This window comes from Coregonus clupeaformis, chromosome 21 (assembly GCF_020615455.1).
Source record: "Coregonus clupeaformis isolate EN_2021a chromosome 21, ASM2061545v1, whole genome shotgun sequence".
Lineage (NCBI taxonomy): Eukaryota > Metazoa > Chordata > Actinopteri > Salmoniformes > Salmonidae > Coregonus > Coregonus clupeaformis.
In genome coordinates, this window is record NC_059212.1 from 26,542,362 (window position 1) to 26,561,623 (window position 19,262).

General features: G+C 43.6%; 1 protein-coding gene across 1 annotated transcript in view; it reads left to right on the forward strand.

Moving 5' to 3' along the window:
* Positions 1-19,262, forward strand: part of LOC121535156 (long-chain-fatty-acid--CoA ligase 3-like) — a 40,981-nt gene that overhangs the window by 6,899 nt on the left and 14,820 nt on the right. The window contains exons 2-6 of the mRNA XM_041841934.2: positions 1,243-1,796; positions 15,718-15,895; positions 15,989-16,098; positions 16,564-16,702; positions 17,053-17,203. Coding sequence (XP_041697868.2) covers positions 1,434-1,796; positions 15,718-15,895; positions 15,989-16,098; positions 16,564-16,702; positions 17,053-17,203 — 941 coding nt within the window. The 5' untranslated portion in view covers positions 1,243-1,433. The remainder of the gene's footprint in view (positions 1-1,242; positions 1,797-15,717; positions 15,896-15,988; positions 16,099-16,563; positions 16,703-17,052; positions 17,204-19,262) is intronic.

The following is a 19,262-nucleotide window of genomic DNA, read 5'->3' on the forward strand; positions in this document are numbered from 1 at the left end:
ACAGTACAGTAGAGTACATTACAGTAGAGCACAGAATAGTACAGTACAATAGAGCACAGTAGAGTACAGTAAAGAAAAGTAGAGTACAGTAGAGCACACGAGTAGAGTACAGTATAATGTAATATACTCTACTGTACTGAACTATACTCTACTTTTCTTTACTGTACTCTGCTGTGCTCTACTGTACTATACTGTGCTCTACTGCAGGGGTCGCGTTAACGCAGAATTCTGAGTTTTTCAAGCAGAAAAAATCCTGGGTAGAGCACAGTTGCAGTCTGAGAACGCAGGTGTATTGACCATGAGCCATTCCATTTCAAGTTCCAACTTTTTATATTTAAATAGACTCGTTCCAAAACGTCTCATCCATCCTCCAAACCACTCGCTCTCTGCCCGTCTGCGGGGATAGTGTGGGAGATGAGGAAGTAAGAGGCTAAGAGCATATTTTATGCTGACAATTTTATGTGGCCGTTTTCACACTAGTTTGTTTGCTAAGGTTCGAAGCAAAGTTCGATTATTCGTTACATTGTGGTTACAACGAAGAATGAAAAAGAATGAAATCAAATATATCATATTCATAATGAATTGATCAGATGCGTGTCGCGAGCTTGCCATTTTTCCTACGCACTTATAGCATTCGTATTTCAACAAAGTTGAGTACAAGCATATGGAGGCTATAATATTGTTCAGATTAATGATTATTGTATGTGATTATAATGACATAGTTCTTTACCCTAAGTTTTCACATAGCACCCTCTTGAACTGACCTATATTTTCCTGCATTCTAGAACACTGTGTGGACCCATGTATTTATTGTCTGTTTGTTTAATTAGAGGGCAGGTGAAATCTATTAAAATGCAGATTTATGGAGGGTCTGCGTTTTGAAAATGCAGACTTTTGAAAGCTAACGCAAACCCTGGTGTGTGTGTGTTTAATTATTATACTTTTTTTACCTAGTGTGCAGTCCAATCCACAAGGTGGCGCAGCGCCCCTCTTACATTCTTTCGGGAGAACCCTGGTCTGATGGAGAAAGTAGGCTATAAGATTACACTGCAGGCCTAATTTGACTATTATTCCAAGGAGATTAGAGCCATGTAGCCTAAATTCATTGCTGGGTCGTCTAACAAAGTGGTACATTACTAATGTGTTTCATTTTTTAAATGCATTTGAGCTTTGTCTAGCCCTCCCTCCCTCTCCACCATGCCTGTCTTCATCTCTAAAGTGTTTTCTGTTCTCTCACTACAGGTGAGCTGACTCTTCAACCGAGCTGTGTCTGTCAGTCCATCCATCAAGCGGATCTACCTGAGGAACCACCTGTGAATGAGAAGGAACACAACCAGGTTTCGAAGGAAGTGTTGGGGTGTATCCCTCACCCTTCTGCCCCACCCACCTCAACTCAGACTCCACCCTGTGACCCTTGACCCCTGACATCCAAGATGAAACTAAAAGAGGACATGAACCCGCTGCTGCTGCAGGTCTTCCGCTCGGTTGTCTGGGTCTACTCTGTCATCACCTTCCTGCCCTGGTACCTGCTCTCGGGCGCTGGAGCCAACCTAGACCGGGCACGGCGGGTCAAGGCACGGTCAGTGAGCGGTCGTCCGGCGGGCCCTTACCGGGCGACCAACCGTGAGGATGGAAGCCAGCTGAAGCTGGTGTCTTCCTTGCACCCAGGAGTGGACACCCTGGACAAGGTGATGGAGCACGGGGCGGCCAGGTTCCCAGAGAGGAACTGCCTGGGCACGAGAGAGGTGCTGAGCGAGGAGGACGAGCTCCAACCCAACGGGAAGGTCTTCAAGAAGGTGAGGAAGAGGGTGAAAAGTGGATTTAAACATCTTTCTTGATATATGTTGTGTTTATGTTGTGCATAAGAAAAGCCTTTTCGTCTACGGTTGTAGTAGAAGGACATTAGATGGCACTGTCTGATCATGTTTGAAGGCAGCTGAGGGTGTATGACTTTTATAGGTAATTCTGGGGTAATAATGCTGTCGTACAAGGAGACCTACCAGACATCGGTGTGTGACAGTTTAGTATTGTGTACTTCTAGTATTAACAGTGGTGTTTTTATTTGTTTATATATTTTTTGGGGTCAGCTATGAAACTAGCAGACAGACTAGTCTATAAAATAACATTAATTGCATAATTTCTGATCCCTTTTTTGCCCCTACCATCACTACCCTGGTCGGAGGACCTGGTGGAAAAACATTACAATTCAATATTTACAGTGCCTTCAGAAAGTATTCACACCCCTTGACTTTTTCCACATTTTGTTGTGTTACAGCCGGAATTAAATTTGACATTTTGTGTCACTGGCCTACACACAATACCCATAATGCCTCGCAGGGAAGGGCACCTATTGGTAAATGGCAAAAAACAACAATATTGAATATCCCTTTGAGCATTGTGAAGTTATTAATTACACTTTGGATGGTGTATCAATACACCCAGTCACTACAAAGATACAGGCATCCTTCCTAACTCAGTTGCTGGAGAGGAAGGAAACCGCTCAGGGATTTCACCATGAGGCCAATGGTGACATTAAAACAGTTACAGAGTTTAATGGCTGTGATAGGAGAAAACTGAGGATGGATCAACAACGTTGTAGGTACTCCACAATACTAACCTAAACGACAGAGTGAAAAGAAGGAAGCCTCTACACCAGGGGTGTCAAACTCATTTTAGCTCAGGGGCCACATGGAGGAAAATCTATTCCCAAGTGGGCCGGACCGGAAAAATCATGTTATATATATAACTTAAAAACAACAACTTCAGATTGTTTTCTTTGTTTTAATACGATCAACATACAACATAAAGCTGGAGCCTGAGGACAGTGTGTCCAAAATAGTACAAGCACAACATCACTATTAATCATAAAACACGTCAAGTTTATTTGAAAATTCTAAAGAAAAAGAACACACAAACACACAATGCCTCAGTGATTAACAGAACTGTTTCACAGATCACAGAACTATATCAGGGGGTCATTTCTCAGGCAGAAATTTAGATAAAAAGAATGAAATCCTGTTCCCCAAACAAGTGCAAGAACCACAGAGTCAAGAATAGGTTAAATATACAAATAAAATAAAATCAATTAAAAACAATAGCACATCAACATAAAAACATATAAACATAAAGCTGGAGCCTGAGGACAGTGTGTCCAAAAGCACAACATCACTATTAATCATAAAACACCTCAAGTTATTTGAAAGTTCTGAGGACAAAGAACACACAAACACACAATGCCTCAGTGATTCACAGAAGTATATCACAGATCACAGAACTATATCAGGGTGTCTCATGTAGCACTTTAAGTGGGGTTGCATAGTTTATTTGACTCCTGATACCTGGCATCTTTTAGCTTTTTAGTAACAGTCCCGTTATTTTATCTTTGAACCGCTTCATGTCTGCCACATGTTGGGTCGCGCACACATTTTTCAGACAGGGGAAGTGAGCTGCATCACCACCGGCAAGTTGCGTCTCCCACAATGACAGCTTCAACTTGAAAGAACGTATGCTGTCATAATACTGCGTGACAACTTTGTTGCACCCTTGCAGCTGTTTGTTCAAGTTATTCAGGTGCTCTGTAACATCCACCATAAATGCAAGGTCCTGCATCCATTCTGCGGAATGGAATTCTAACACTGTTCAATTTCTTCTCGTAAATCAAAGAAACGCCTCAGCACCTCGGCTTAACCATCTTACCTCAGTGTGGTATGGCAGGCCATAGATGTGGTCTTTCTCTCTGAGAAGGCTGTCAAACTGACGGTGATTCAGGCTTCTGGATCGGATGAAATTAACAGTTTGGATGACCACCTTCATGACGTTATCCATCTTTAATGACTTGCAACACAAAGCCTCCTGGTGCAAAATACAGTGAAAAGTCAAAAAATCACGTCCTCCATTTGCAGATTGCACTTTCTCTCTGAACTTTGTCACAACGCCTGCTTTTTTCCTGATCATTGAGGGCGCACCATCTGTAGCCAGGCTGACAGCGCGGGACCAGTCCACTCCGACCTTGTCCAGCGCGCCCGGCGAGTGCGGTAAAAATATCAGCTGCTGTCGTTGTATCTGTCATCGGCACCAACTCCACGAACTCCTCGGTGACGGTCAATGTGTCATCAACTCCGCGGATGAAAATGGCCAGTTGTGCAACATCTGTAATGTCCATGCTTTCATCAATTGCAACCGAAAACGCAATAAATGACTTTTCTTTTTGCTTCAACTGGCTGTCCAAATCCACTGAAAGATCGGAAATCCTGTCTGCAACTGTGTTTCTTGTCAGGCTGATATTTACAAAAGCCTGACGCTTTTCAGGGCACACAATCTTAGCTGCCTTCATCATGCATGTTTTTACAAATTCACCCTCACTAAATGGTTTTGAAGCCACTGCGATTTCATTAGCAATGAGGTAGCTAGCTTTCACTGCAGCGTCACTGATGTCTCGGCTGTGAGTAAACACAGACTTGACCTACTTGCTCTGCCCCGGTATAAACAGTTTGCTTGCTTAACATAATTGCTATTGTGCCATCCAGTGGACGCAATTGGAACAGCAGTTTATTTTATTGAAAAATTGCAGCGCATTTTTATACTTTACAAAATCATCTCGCGGGCCGGATTAAACCCGTTTGCGGGCCTGATCCGGCCCGCGGGCCGGACGTTTGACACCCCTGCTCTACACAATACAAATATTCCAAAACATGCATCCTGTTTGCAATAAAGCACTAAAGTAAAATAGCAAAAAATATGGCAAAGAAATTAACTTCATGTCCTCAATACAAAGCGTTCCAACACAACACATCACTGAGGACCACTCTTCAGATTTTCAAGCATGGTGGTGGCTGCATCATGTTATGGGTATGCTTGTCATCGGCAAGGACTAGGGAGTTTTTATAGGATAAAATTTAACTGAATAGAGCTAAGCGCAGTCAAAATCCTAGAGGAAAACCTGGTTGTCTGCTTTCCAACAGACACTGGGAGACAAATTCACCTTTCAGCAGGACAATAACCTAAAACACAAGGCCAAATATACACTGGAGTTCCTTACCAAGACGACATTGAATGTTCCTGAGTGGCCTAGTTACAGTTTTGACCTAAATCGTCTTGAATCTATGGCATGACTAGAAAATGGCTGTCAACCAATGATCAGCAACCAACTTCACAGAGCTTGAAACATTTTAAAAATAATAATGTGCAAATATTGTACAATCAAGGTGTGCAAAGCTCTTGGACACTTACCCAGAAAGACTCACAGTTGTCATCGCTGCCAAAGGTGATTCTAACATGTATTGACTCAGGGGGTTGAATACTTATGTAAGCAAGATATATTAGTGTTGTATTTGCTCCCAAGTCTGATTCATCCTTGGGAGCAATTTCCAAACGCCAGAAGGTACCACGTTCATCTGTACAAACAATAGTACGCAAGTATAAACACCATGGGACCACGCAGCCGTCATACCGCTCAGGAAGGAGACGTGTTCTGTCTCCTAGAGATGAACGTACTTTGGTGCGAAAAGTGCAAATCATTCCCAGAACAACAGCAAAGGACCTTGTAAAGATGCTGGAGGAAACAGGTACAAAAGTATCTATATCCACAGTAAAACGAGTCCTATATTGACATAACCTGAAATGCCGCTCAGCAAGGAAGAAGCCACTGCTCCAAAACCGCCATAAAAAAGCCAGACTATGGTTTGCAACTGGACATGGGGACAAAGATCGTACCTTTTGGAGAAATGTCCTCTGGTCTGATGAAACAAAAATAGAACTGTTTGGCCATAATGACCATCATTATGTTTGGAGGAAAAAGGGGGTTACTTGCAAGCCGAAGAACACCATCCCAACCGTGAAGCACGAGGGTGGCAGCATCATGCTGTGGGGGTGCTTTGCTGCAGGAGGGACTGGTGCACTTCACAAAATAGATGGCATCATGAGGAAGGAAAATTATGTGGATATATTGAAGCAACATCTCAAGACATCAGTCAGGAAGTTAAAGCTTGGTCGCAAATGGGCCTTCCAAATGAACAATGACCCCAAGCATACTTCCAAAGTTGTGGCAAAATGGCTTAAGGACAACAAAGTCAAGGTATTGGAGTGGCCATCACAAAGCCCTGAACTCAATCCTATAGAACATTTGGGGGCAGACCTGAAAAAGCGTGTGTGAGCAAGAAGGCCTACAAACCTGACTCAGTTACATCAGCTCTGTCAGGAGGAATGGGCCAAAATTCACCCAACTTATTGTGGGAAGCTTGTGGAAGGCTAACCGAAACGTTTGACCCAAGTTAAACAATTTAAAGGCAATGCTACCAAATACTAATTGAGTGTATGTAAACTTCTGACCCACTGGGAATGTGATTAAATAAATAAAAGCTGAAATAAATCATTCTCTCTACAATTATTCTGACATTTCACATTCTTAAAATAAAGTGGTGATTCTAACTGACTTAAGACAGGGAATTTTTACTAGGATTAAATGTCAGGAATTGTGAAAAACTGAGTTTAAATGTATTTGGCTAAGGTGTATGTAAACTTCCGACTTCAACTGTGTGTATGTATGTATGTACAGTGGGGCAAAAAAGTATTTAGTCAGCCACCAATTGTGCAAGTTCTCCCACTTAAAAATATGAGAGAGGCCTGTAATTTTCATCATAGGTACACGTCAACTATGACAGACAAATTGAGTAAAAAAAATCCAGAAAATCACATTGTAGGATTTTTAATGAATTTCTTTGCAAATTATGGTGGAAAATAAGTATTTGGTCACCTACAAACAAGCAAGATTTCTGGCTCTCACAGACCTGTAACTTCTTTTTTAAGAGGCTCCTCTGTCCTCCACTCGTTACGTCGCTCTGGATAAGAGCGTCTGCTAAATGACTAAAATGTAAATGTAAATGTAATTAATGGCACCTGTTTGAACTTGTTATCAGTATAAAAGACACCTGTCCACAACCTCAAACAGTCACACTCCAAACTCCACTATGGCCAAGACCAAAGAGCTGTCAAAGGACACCAGAAACAAAATTGTAGACCTGCACCAGGCTGGGAAGACTGAATCTGCAATAGGTAAGCAGCTTGGTTTGAAGAAATCAACTGTGGGAGCAATTATTAGGAAATGGAAGACATACAAGACCACTGATAATCTCCCTCGATCTGGGGCTCCACGCAAGATCTCACCCCGTGGGGTCAAAATGATCACAAGAACGGTGAGCAAAAATACCAGAACCACACGGGGGGACCTAGTGAATGACCTGCAGAGAGCTGGGACCAAAGTAACAAAGCCTACCATCAGTAACACACTACGCTGCCAGGGACTCAAATCCTGCAGTGCCAGACGTGTCCCCCTGCTTAAGCCAGTACATGTCCAGGCCCATCTGAAGTTTGCTAGAGTGCATTTGGTTGATCCAGAAGAGGATTGGGAGAATGTCATATGGTCAGATGAAACCAAAATAGAACTTTTTGGTAAAAACTCAACTCGTCGTGTTTGGAGGACAAAGAATGCTGAGTTACATCCAAAGAACACCATACCTACTGTGAAGCATGGGGGTGGAAACATCATGCTTTGGGGCTGTTTTTTCTGCAAAGGGACCAGGACGACTGATCCGTGTAAAGGAAAGAATGAATGGGGCCATGTATCGTGAGATTTTGAGTGAAAACCTCCTTCCATCAGCAAGGGCATTGAAGATGAAACATGGCTGGGTCTTTCAGCATGACAATGATCCCAAACACACCGCCCGGGCAACAAAGGAGTGGCTTCGTAAGAAGCATTTCAAGGTCCTGGAGTGGCCTAGCCAGTCTCCAGATCTCAACCCCATAGAAAATCTTTGGAGGGAGTTGAAAGTCTGTGTTGCCCAGCGACAGCCCCAAAACATCACTGCTCTAGAGGAGATCTGCATGGAGGAATGGGCCAAAATACCAGCAACAGTGTGTGAAAACCTTGTGAAGACTTACAGAAAACGTTTGACCTGTGTCATTGCCAACAAAGGGTATATAACAAAGTATTGAGAAACTTTTGTTATTGACCAAATAATTATTTGCAAATAAATTCATTAAAAATCCTACAATGTGATTTTCTGGATTTTTTTCCTCATTTTGTCTGTCATAGTTGACGTGTACCTATGATGAAAATTACTGGCCTCTCTCATCTTTTTAAGTGGGAGAACTTGCACAATTGGTGGCTGACTAAATACTTTTTTCCCCCACTGTATGTATGTGTATATATATATATATATATATATTTGTATTTATTTTTTAATTACAAATGTTAGAATTTTTCTTCCACTTTGACGTTACATAGTTTTGTGTAGATCGTTGACAAAAAACTAAAATTAAATCCATTTTAATCCCCCCTTGTAACACAACAAAATGTGGAAAAAGTCAAGGGGTGTGAACCTTCTGAAGGCACTCTATTTTTAGGGCTGACCCCATTCAGTCCATTGTTCAGTCGATAGGCTGTTGGTCGACCGAGATTTCTTTAGTTTCGTTTTTTTTTATGGTGCACAAGACACCTGTCTGTTTCACTCCTGCCTCAGTGGAATAATCCATTGCGGATGGCACAATCCATCACTCTAAGACATGTGCTACTGAAATTGTGTATGGTTATATTATGTAAGAATAATGATGCAACACTAATAAATATAATATTATTTTATAACAAATGCACTTTCTCCCACGTTGAATAGCGGTTGCTGTCCGTGGTTCTGAAACATAATCTTCAGTGCGCCGTTGAATTGGCGTCTTTCCCTATATGTTGCTATGTGCATAATAGCGAAGTTATCCAGCATATTGGTGTTGAGAACAATGCGACGGAGGCAGCAGCGGCGTGAGGAGACGAGGAAACAACCCTTGCCTTAATTGTCTAAGAAAATTGAGGAGAGAGGAAACCCCAACTTAATTAGGTATATAATCAATAGCCTAACTGTTTAATGTGCCTGGCTTTATAAATTATCCATATATACATAATATATACAAAAGTATGTGGACACCCCTTCAAATTAGTGGATTTGGCTATTTCAGCCACACCTGTTGCTGACAGGTGTATAAAATCGAGCATACATCCATGCAATCTCCATAGACAAACATTGGCAGTAGAATGGCCTTACTGAAGAGCTCAGTAACTTTCAACGTGGCACCGTCATAGGATGCCGCCTTTCCAACTTTCCAACACGTTTGTCAAATTTCTGCTCTGCTAGAGCTGCCCCGGTCAACTGTAAGTGCTGTTATTGTGAAGTGGAAACGTCTAGGATCAACAACGGCTCAGCCGCGAAGTGGTAGGCCAAGTGCTGAAGCGCGTAGGGCATAAAAATAATTTGTCCTCGGTTGTAACATTCACTACCGAGTTCCAAACTGCCTCTGGAAGCAACGTCAGCACAATAACTGTTAGTCGGGAGCTTCATGAGATTGGTTTCTATGGCCGAGCAGCCGCACACAAACCTAAGATCATCATGCGCAATGCCAAGCGTCGGCTGGAAGCTTGCCGCTATTGGACTCTGGAGTGATGAATCACGCTTCACCATCTGGCAGTCCGATGGACAAATCTGGGTTTGGTGGATGCCAGGAGAACGCTACCTGCTCCAATGCATAGTGCCAACTGTAAAGTTTGGTGGAGGAGGAATAGTGGTCTGGGGCTGTTTTTCATGGTTCAGGCTAGGCCCCTTAGTTCTAGTGAAGGGAAATCTTAATGCTACAGCATACAATGACGTTCTAGACAATTCTGTGCTTCCAACATTTTGGCAACAGTTTGGTGAAGGCCCTTTCCTGTTTCAGCATGACAATGCCCCCGTGCACTAGGCAAGGTCCATACAGAAATGGTTTGTCGAGATCGGTGTGGAAGAACTTGACTGGTCTGCACGGAGTCCTGACCTCAACCCCATCGAACACCTTTTGCAATGAATTGGAACGCCGACTGCGAGCCAGGCCTAATCGCCCAACATCTGTGTCCGACCTCACTAATGCTCTTGTGGCTGAATGGAAGCAAGTCCCCGCAGCAATGTTCCAACATCTAGTGGAAAGCCTTTTCAGAAGAGTGGAGGCTGTTATAGCAGCAAAGGGGGGACCAACTCCATATTAATGCCCATGATTTTGGAATGAGATGTTCGACGAGCAGGTGTCCACATACTTGTAGTGTATCTACAGAAATAAGACATTTCCTGCTTCTGTTGCCTGGTTGAGTGTTTGTTTAATAGCCTACTGATTCTGTTAGCACCAATCTTTGCTATGATGCAGCATCAATCTTATTTAATTTTTTGGTATCATTGCTATTATGTAATAAAGGCTTTACATGTTTTTTAGTTAGAACATACTCTCTGGTATTACTTATAATTTATTTAGTGTTGTTTATATTGTTCCAAATGGCCCGAAAATAATAATATTGTAATCTAACAGCACCTGTTTGGCACACATAGGCCTAATACTCACTCAGCGCTGGCTATACCCTCCTTTTTCTTGATCTCCGTAGTTTCCACAACTAAGTCACGTCTTCCATACATTTAACTTCCCCTTTCCCTCCTGAGCAACCAGTAAACATTCCCCTATTTCGAGTTTCTTTTTCAAGTCCTCCGCATCCATTTTGCTGTCACGTGTTACGGTGTTCAGAGTTTGTTATAACCAATTTATTGATGTGATTATGATAGGCTATAGGTCAGGCCCTATTGGTCACATGCATGTGATGCATACATGTTTCACGTAAAGAGAGCAAAGGTGGAGGGAATAGGGAATGTTTCTCCTAAACAAATGAGGGATTCCGATAACGGAACCTTTCAGTCAGAGAAACAAGTAAGAAACTAAATGGCTGTAATTATGTTGCAGCGCGTAATTATGTTGCAGCACGGACAGCGCGATAAACACCTGCTGTGCTGTGGTGCCTGTTCACTGCAGCAGGGAGGAGAGAGAGACATTGTTTCTCAGTCACACAGGCACTCGCTGTCATTTTATTTTTTAACACCGCGTGGCCATCAGGCTCCCTCTTGAGTCAATAGTGTGTCTTAATTATTTATTCAAACAGTGCGCTTAAAGCATCAGACAAGCTCAGTGCATATAGTTGATTTCAAACACATACAGTGAGGGAAAAAAGTATTTGATCCCCTGCTGATTTTGTACGTTTGCCCACTGACAAAGTCATGATCAGTCTATAAATTTAATGGTAGGTTTATTTGAACAGTGAGAGACAGAATAACAACAAAAAAATCCAGAAAAACACATGTCAAAAATGTTATAAATTGATTTGCATGTTAATGAGGGAAATAAGTATTTGACCCCTCTGCAAAACATGACTTAGTACTTGTTGGCAAAACCTTTGTTGCCAATCACAGAGGTCAAACGTTTCTTGTAGTTGGCCACCAGGTTTGCACACATCTCAGGAGGGATTTTGTCCCACTCCTCTTTGCAGATCTTCTCCAAGTCATTAAGGTTTCGAGGCTGACGTTTGGCAACTCGAACCTTCAGCTCCCTCCACAGATTTTCTATGGGATTAAGGTCTGGAGACTGGCTAGGCCACTCCAGGACCTTAATGTGCTTCTTCTTGAGCCACTCCTTTGTTGCCTTGGCCATGTGTTTTGGGTCATTGTCATGCTGGAATACCCATCCACGACCCATTTTCAATGCCCTGGCTGAGGGAAGGACGTTCTCACCCAAGATTTGACGGTACATAGCCCCGTCCATCGTCCCTTTGATGCGGTGAAGTTGTCCTGTCCCCTTAGCAGAAAAACACCCCCAAAGCATAATGTTTCCACCTCCATGTTTGACGGTGGGGATGGTGTTCTTGGGGTCAGAGGCAGCATTCCTCCTCCTCCAAACACGGCGAGTTGAGTTGATGCCAAAGAGCTCCATTTTGGTCTCATCTGACCACAACACTTTCACCCAGTTCTCCTCTGAATCATTCAGATGTTCATTGGCAAACTTCAGACGGGCCTGTATATGTGCTTTCTTGAGCAGGGGGACCTTGCGGGCGCTGCAGGATTTCAGTCCTTCACAGCGTAGTGTGTTACCAATTGTTTTCTTGGTGACTATGGTCCCAGCTGCCTTCAGATCATTGACAAGATCCTCCCGTGTAGTTCTGGTCTGATTCCTCACCGTTCTCATGATCATTGCAACTCCACGAGGTGAGATCTTGCATGGAGCCCCAGGCCGAGGGAGATTGACAGTTATTTTGTGTTTCTTCCATTTGCGAATAATCGCACCAACTGTTGTCACCTTCTCACCAAGCTGCTTGGCGATGGTCTTGTAGCCCATTCCAGCCTTGTGTAGGTCTACAATCTTGTCCCTGACATCCTTGGAGAGCTCTTTGGTCTTGGCCATGGTGTAGAGTTTGGAATCTGATTGATTGATTGCTTCTGTGGACAGGTGTCTTTTATACAGGTAACAATTTTTTAAATATTTTTTAGTTATTTAACCTTTATTTAACCAGGTAAGCCAGTTGAGAACAAGTTCTTATTTACAACTGCGACCTGGCCAAGATAAAGCAAAGCAGTGCGATAAAAACAACAACACAGAGTTACATATGGGGTAAAACAAAACATAAAGTCAAAAATACAACAGAAAATATATATACAGTGTGTGCAAATGTAGCAAGTTATGGAGGTAAGGCAATAAATAGGCTATAGTGCAAAATAATTACAATTAGTATTAACACTGGAATAATAGATGTGCAAGAGATTATGTGCAAATAGAGATACTGGGGTGAAAATAAGCAAAATAAATAACAATATAGGGATGAGGTAGTTGGGTGGGCTAATTTCAGATGGGCTGTGTACAGGTGCAGTGATCGGTAAGGTGCTCTGACAACTGATGCTTAAAGTTAGTGAGGGAGAGAAGAGTCTCCAGCTTCAGAGATTTTTGCAATTCGTTCCAGTCATTGGCAGCAGAGAACTGGAAGGAATGGCGGCCAAAGGAGGTGTTGGCTTTGGGGATGACCAGTGATATATTCCTGCTGGAGCGCATACTACGGGTGGGTGTTGCTATGGTGACCAATGAGCTAAGATAAGGCGGGGATTTGCCAAGCAGTGATTTATAGATGGCCTGGAGCCAGTGGGTTTGACGACGAACATGTAATGAGGACCAGCCAACAAGAGCGTACAGGTCACAGTGGTGGGTAGTGTATGGGTCTTTGGAGACAAAACGGATAGCACTGTGATAGACTACATCCAATTTGCTGAGTAGAGTGTTGGAGGCTATTTTGTAAATTACATCGCCGAAGTCAAGGATCGGTAGGATAGTCAGTTTTACGAGGGCATGTTTGGCAGCATGAGTGAAGGAGGCTTTGTTACGAAATAGGAAGCCGATTCTGGATTTAACTTTGGATTGGAGATTCTTAATGTGAGTCTGGAAGGAGAGTTTACAGTCTAACCAGACACCTAGGTATTTGTAGTTGTCCACATACTCTAGGTCAGACCCGTCGAGAGTAGTGATTCTAGTCGGGTGGGCGGGTGCCAGCAGCGTTCGATTGAACAGCATGCATTTAGTTTTACTAGAGTTTAAGAGCAGTTGGAGGCTACTGAAGGAGTGTTGTATGGCATTGAAGCTCGTTTGGAGGTTTGTTAACACAGTGTCCAATGAAGGGCCAGATGTATACAAAATGGTGTCGTCTGCATAGAGGTGGATCTGAGAGTCACCAGTAGCAAGAGCGACATCATTGATATACACGGAGAAAAGAATCGGCCCAAGAATTGAACCCTGTGGCACCCCCATAGAGACTGCCATAGGTCCAGACAACAGGCCCTCCGATTTGACACATTGAACTCTATCTGAGAAGTAGTTGGTGAACCAGGCGAGGCAGTCATTTGAGAAACCAAGGCTATTTAGTCTGCCAATAAGAATGCGGTGGTTGACAGAGTCGAAAGCCTTGGCCAGGTCGATGAAGACTGCTGCACAGTACTGTCTATTATCGATCGCGGTTATAATATCGTTTAGGACCTTGAGCGTGGCTGAAGTGCACCCATGACCAGCTCGGAAACCGGATTGCATAGCGGAGAAGGTACGGTGGGATTCGAAATGGTCGGTGATCTGTTTGTTAACTTGGCTTTCAAAAACTTTCGAAAGGCAGAGCAGGATGGATATAGGTCTGTAACAGTTTGGATCTAGAGTGTCACCCCCTTTGAAGAGGGGGATGACCGTGGCAGCTTTCCAATCTCTGGGGATCTCAGACGTTACGAAAGAGAGGTTGAACAGGCTAGTAATAGGGGTTGCGACAATTTCGGCGGCTAGTTTTAGAAAGAAAGGGTCCAGATTGTCTAGCCCAGCTGATTTGTAGGGGTCCAGATTGTGCAGCTCTTTCAGAACATCAGCTGTCTGAATTTGTGTGAAGGAGAAGCAGAGGGGGCATGGGCAAGTTGCAGCGGAGGGTGCAGAGCTGTTGGCCGGGGTAGTGGTAGCCAGGTGGAACGCATGGCCAGCCGTAGCAAAATGCTTGTTGAAATTCTCGATTATTGTAGATTTATCGGTGGTGATAGTGTTTCCTAGCCTCAGTGCAGTGGGCAGCTGGGAGGAAGTGCTCTTATTCTCCATGGACTTTACAGTGTCCCAAAACTTTTTGGAGTTAGTGCTACAGGTTGCAAATTTCTGTTTGAAAAAGTTAGCCTTTGCTTTCCTAACTGCTTGTGTATATTGGTTCCTAACTTCTCTGAAAAGTTGCATATCGCGGGGGCTATTTGATGCTAATGCAGTACGCCACAGGATGTGTTTGTGCTGGTCAAGGGCAGTCAAGTCTGAGGAGAACCAGGGGCTATATCTGTTCTTAGTTCTGTATTTTTTGAATGGGGCATGTTTATTTAAGATTGAGAGGAAATTACTTTTAAAGAACAACCAGGCATCCTCTACTGACGGAATGAGATCTATATCCATCCAGGATACCTGGGCCAGGTCAATTAGGAAGGCCTGCTCGCTAAAGTGTTTTAGGGAGCGTTTGACAGTGATGAGGGGTGGTCGTTTGACCGCGGACCCGTTACGGACGCAGGCAATAAGGCAGTGATCGCTGAGATCCTGGTTGAAGACAGCGGAGGTGTATTTAGAGGGTAAGAGTGTGCTCCTAATCTCAGCTCGTTACCTGTATAAAAGACACCTGGGAGTCAGAAATCTTTCTGATTGAGAGGGGGTCAAATACTTATTTCCCTCATTAAAATGCAAATCAATTTATAACATTTTTGACATGCGTTTTTCTTGATTTCTTTGTTTGTTATTCTGTCTCTCACTGTTCAAATAAACCTACCATTAAAATTATAGACTGATCATTTCTTTGTCAGTGGGCAAATGTACAAAATCAGCAGGGGATCAAATACTTTTTTCCCTCACTGTAGGTTGTGTCTAAATGGAAAAATACACGTTTAAAAAATGTAGACATTTTTTAGTGATCCAATTGACATTTTAGTCATTTAACAGACGCTCTTATCCAGAGCGACTTACAATTAGTGAGTGTATACTAATGCATTTTTCATACTGACCAATAGACAGACGACTCTTGCTCGTCTAAGATTTGTCTTAGTCGGAGACAGCCCTGCACTGTATACATATAGCCTCCTCCTATTTGTACTGGATTCCAAGTGCATCGTCAAATCAACCAATCCTTCTGATCTTAATTTCACCCCTCAGATGTCCACAGACTAACCCATCTTTCCCATTATATTACCAGTGTGTATGTTTTTGAAAGTAATCCTGGGGGTGTATAAGTGGATGTTGTACGAGGAGGCCTACCAGGCAGCAGTATATTAGTGTTAACAGTGTATGTGGTTGTGTTATCTCTAGGTGATCCTGGGGGAGTATCAGTGGATGTCGTACGAGGAGACCTACCAGTCAGCAGTGTGTTTTGGCAGTGGGCTGGCAGCGCTGGGCCAGAGGCCTCAGTGTAACATTGCCATCTTCTGTGAGACCAGGGCTGAGTGGATGATAGCAGCACAGGCCTGCTTCATATACAACTTCCCATGTGAGTGTTTATGTTCGACAGTAGCACACACACTATAGCAACACACACACACACACAATGAATCTCTAACCCCAGTCTGTGTCATTCTGCCAGTGGTGACGTTGTACTCTACTCTGGGCGGAGCGGCCATTGCCCACGGTCTGAACGAGACTGAGATCACCCACATCATCACCAGCAAAGACCTGCTACACAGCCGTCTCAAGGTAGGGTCTGCTCTCCTTGTCCTGATCACTTCCTGCAATGCCATATGAGACGGTACACACTCCAGCCAGATAATACAATTTGCCCACATTTTAAATAGTCTTGCACCATGTCCTGTTAAGTCAAACTAGACAGTACACACACACATGTTTATATAAAAAAGTATGATGACTACATTTTGAATAGTTTTCACCCATAAATATGCATTGAAACACTTGCCCACTTGCATTACAGTCCTTGAGCAGTGTTGACATTAAGCGTGTTTGAGGGGATCCGTTTGTACAAGGCAATGCGTAGAATTTCTAGTCTTAATCACATAATGAGCAGTTATTTGGAATGCAAGGTGATTTGTAGATCATTGATTCTAAGCAGTCTGACTGCAATGTAGTCTATCTAGAACACGCATTTGACTTACTCAGTCAATAGCTACTTACACTCCTCCCTCTCCTCCTGCCGTCTCCTCCCAGGCCATTCTGTTGGAGGTGCCTCGGCTGCAGCACATCATCGTGGTGGACAGTAAGCCAACCAGTTGGCCCGGCTTCCCCCGTGGCATCATGGTCCACAACATGGACGCCGTGCAGGAGCTGGGCTCCAGACCTGACAACAGTAAGGAGGGAGAGCGTGTGTGTGAAGTGGGGTGTGGGGGGTGTGTGTATGTGTGTTTGGGTCTACGTGTTGTCTGACTCAGTACAGTACTTCTGCCCTGTGGTCTTAGCGACTCAAATGTAATCTGACTTCCAGAGTCATATTTTTTTGTACCTGTATTGCCCTCTCTGACATATCTTATCAGATTGTATTAGCCCTGTGCTATGCGCGTGCCCTCTCTTGAAAGAAAGATTGATAGCCGTGCTCTGATGCTCCCGCATTGTGCAATGTTCAGACCCAAAAGTAGTTGTCTGTGTGACCTCTTTAACCACCCTGCTGCCCCCCTTCTCTCTCTCTGTGCGCGTGTGTAGTGGCGGTGGTGCGCCGGCAGCCCCTGCCCTCTGACATCGCTGTCATCATGTACACCAGCGGCTCCACGGGCATCCCCAAGGGCGTCATGATCTCCCATAGCAACATCATCGCGGGCGTCACAGGCATGGCAGAGCGCATCCCAGACCTGGAGTACGTACAGAGAACTATGGTGTCTTCTAGATTGACTGCTCATTCTGTGATGCTTTGTTTTAGACTTTTCTCTCTCACTGCCACTCTCTTTCCCCCCATGTGCCCTGATCACTGTCTTTCTCCTTTTCTCTTTTCCCCATTCTCTCTATCTCTATCTCTCTTAATCTCTCTCTTTCTCTCTCTCTCTCTTAATCTCTCTCTTTCTCTCTCTCTCTTAATCTCGCTCTTTCGCTCTCTCTCTTAATCTCTCTTTCTCTCTGCCACCATTTCCCCTATAGTATGTAAACGTATATCTTTCTTTCTTCTTCTCTCTCATTTCATGAATGTCTCTTGAGTGTCCTGCTCTTCATCTTCTTTCATCTCTGTAGTATACATCTATATAAATAGAATGGCCCATATATATACACTACCGTTCAAAAGTTTGTGGTCACTTAGAAATGTCCTTGTTTTCGAAAGAAAAGCAATTTTTTTGGCCATTAAAATAACATCAAATTGATCAGAAATACAGTGTAGACATTGTTAATACACAAAAATGTATGCACGCATGACTGTAAGTCGCTTTGGATAAAAGCGTCTGCTAAATGGCATATTATTTTTTATTATTATTAATGTTGTAAATGGCTATTGTAGATGGAAATGGCTGATTTTTTTTAAATGGAATATCTACAGAGGCGTACAGAGGCCCATTATCAGCAACCATCAGTCCTGTGTTCCAAAAGCACGTTGTGTTTGCTAATCCATGTTTATCATTTTAAAAGACTAATTGATCATTAGAAAACCCTTTTTGCAATGATGTTAGCACTGCTGAAAACTGTGCCCTGGTGCACAACTGAGCAAGAGGACAAATATATTATAGTGTCTAGTTTGAGAAACAGGCGCCTGTAATTTTTATCAACTGTGAGAGACGGAATCTAAATCAAAAATCCAGAAAATCACATTGTATGATTTTTAAGTAATTAATTTGCATTTTATTGCATGACATACGTATTTGATCACCTACCAACCAGTAAGAATTCCGGCTCCCACAGACCTGTTAGTTTTTCTTTAAGAAGCCCTCCTGTTCAACACTCATTACTTGTATTAACTGCACCTGTTTGAACTCGTTACCTGTATAAAAGACACCTGTCCACACACTCAATCAAACAGACTCTAACCTCTCCACAATGGCCAAGACCAGAGAGCTGTGTAAGGACATCAGGGATAAAATTGTAGACCTGTACAAGGCTGGGATGGGCTACAGGACAATAGGCAAGCAGCTTGGTGAGAAGGCAACAACTGTTGGCACAATTATTAGAAAATGGAAGAAGTTCAAGATGACGGTCAATCACCCTCGGTCTGGGGCTCCATGCAAGATCTCACCTCGTGGGGCATCAATGATCATGAGGAAGGTGAGGGATCAGCCCAGAACTACACGGCAGGACCTGGTCAATGACCTGAAGAGAGCTGGGACCACAGTCTCAAAGAAAACCATTAGTAACACACTACGCCGTCATGGATTAAAATCCTGCAGCGCACGCAAGGTCCCCCTGCTCAAGCCAGCGCATGTCCAGGCCCGTCTGAAGTTTGCCAATGACCATCTGGATGATCCAGAGGAGGAATGGGAGAAGGTCATGTGGTCTGTTGAGACAAAAATATAGCTTTTTGGTCAAAACTCCACTCGCTGTGTTTGGAGGAAGAAGAAGGATGAGTACAACCCCAAGAACACCATCCCAACCGTGAAGCATGGAGGTGGAAACATCATTCTTTGGGGATGCTTTTCTGCAAAAGGGACAGGACGACTGCACCGTATTGACGGGAGGATGGATGGAGCCATGTATCGCAAGATCTTGGCCAACAACCTCCTTCCCTCAGTAAGAGCATTGAAGATGGGTCGTGGCTGGGTCTTCCAGCATGACAACGACCCGAAACACACAGCCAGGGCAACTAAGGAGTGGCTCCGTAAGAAGCATCTCAAGGTCCTGGAGTGGCCTAGCCAGTCTCCAGACCTGAACCCAATAGAAAATCTTTGGAGGGAGCTGAAAGTCTGTATTGCCCAGCGACAGCACCGAAACCTGAAGGA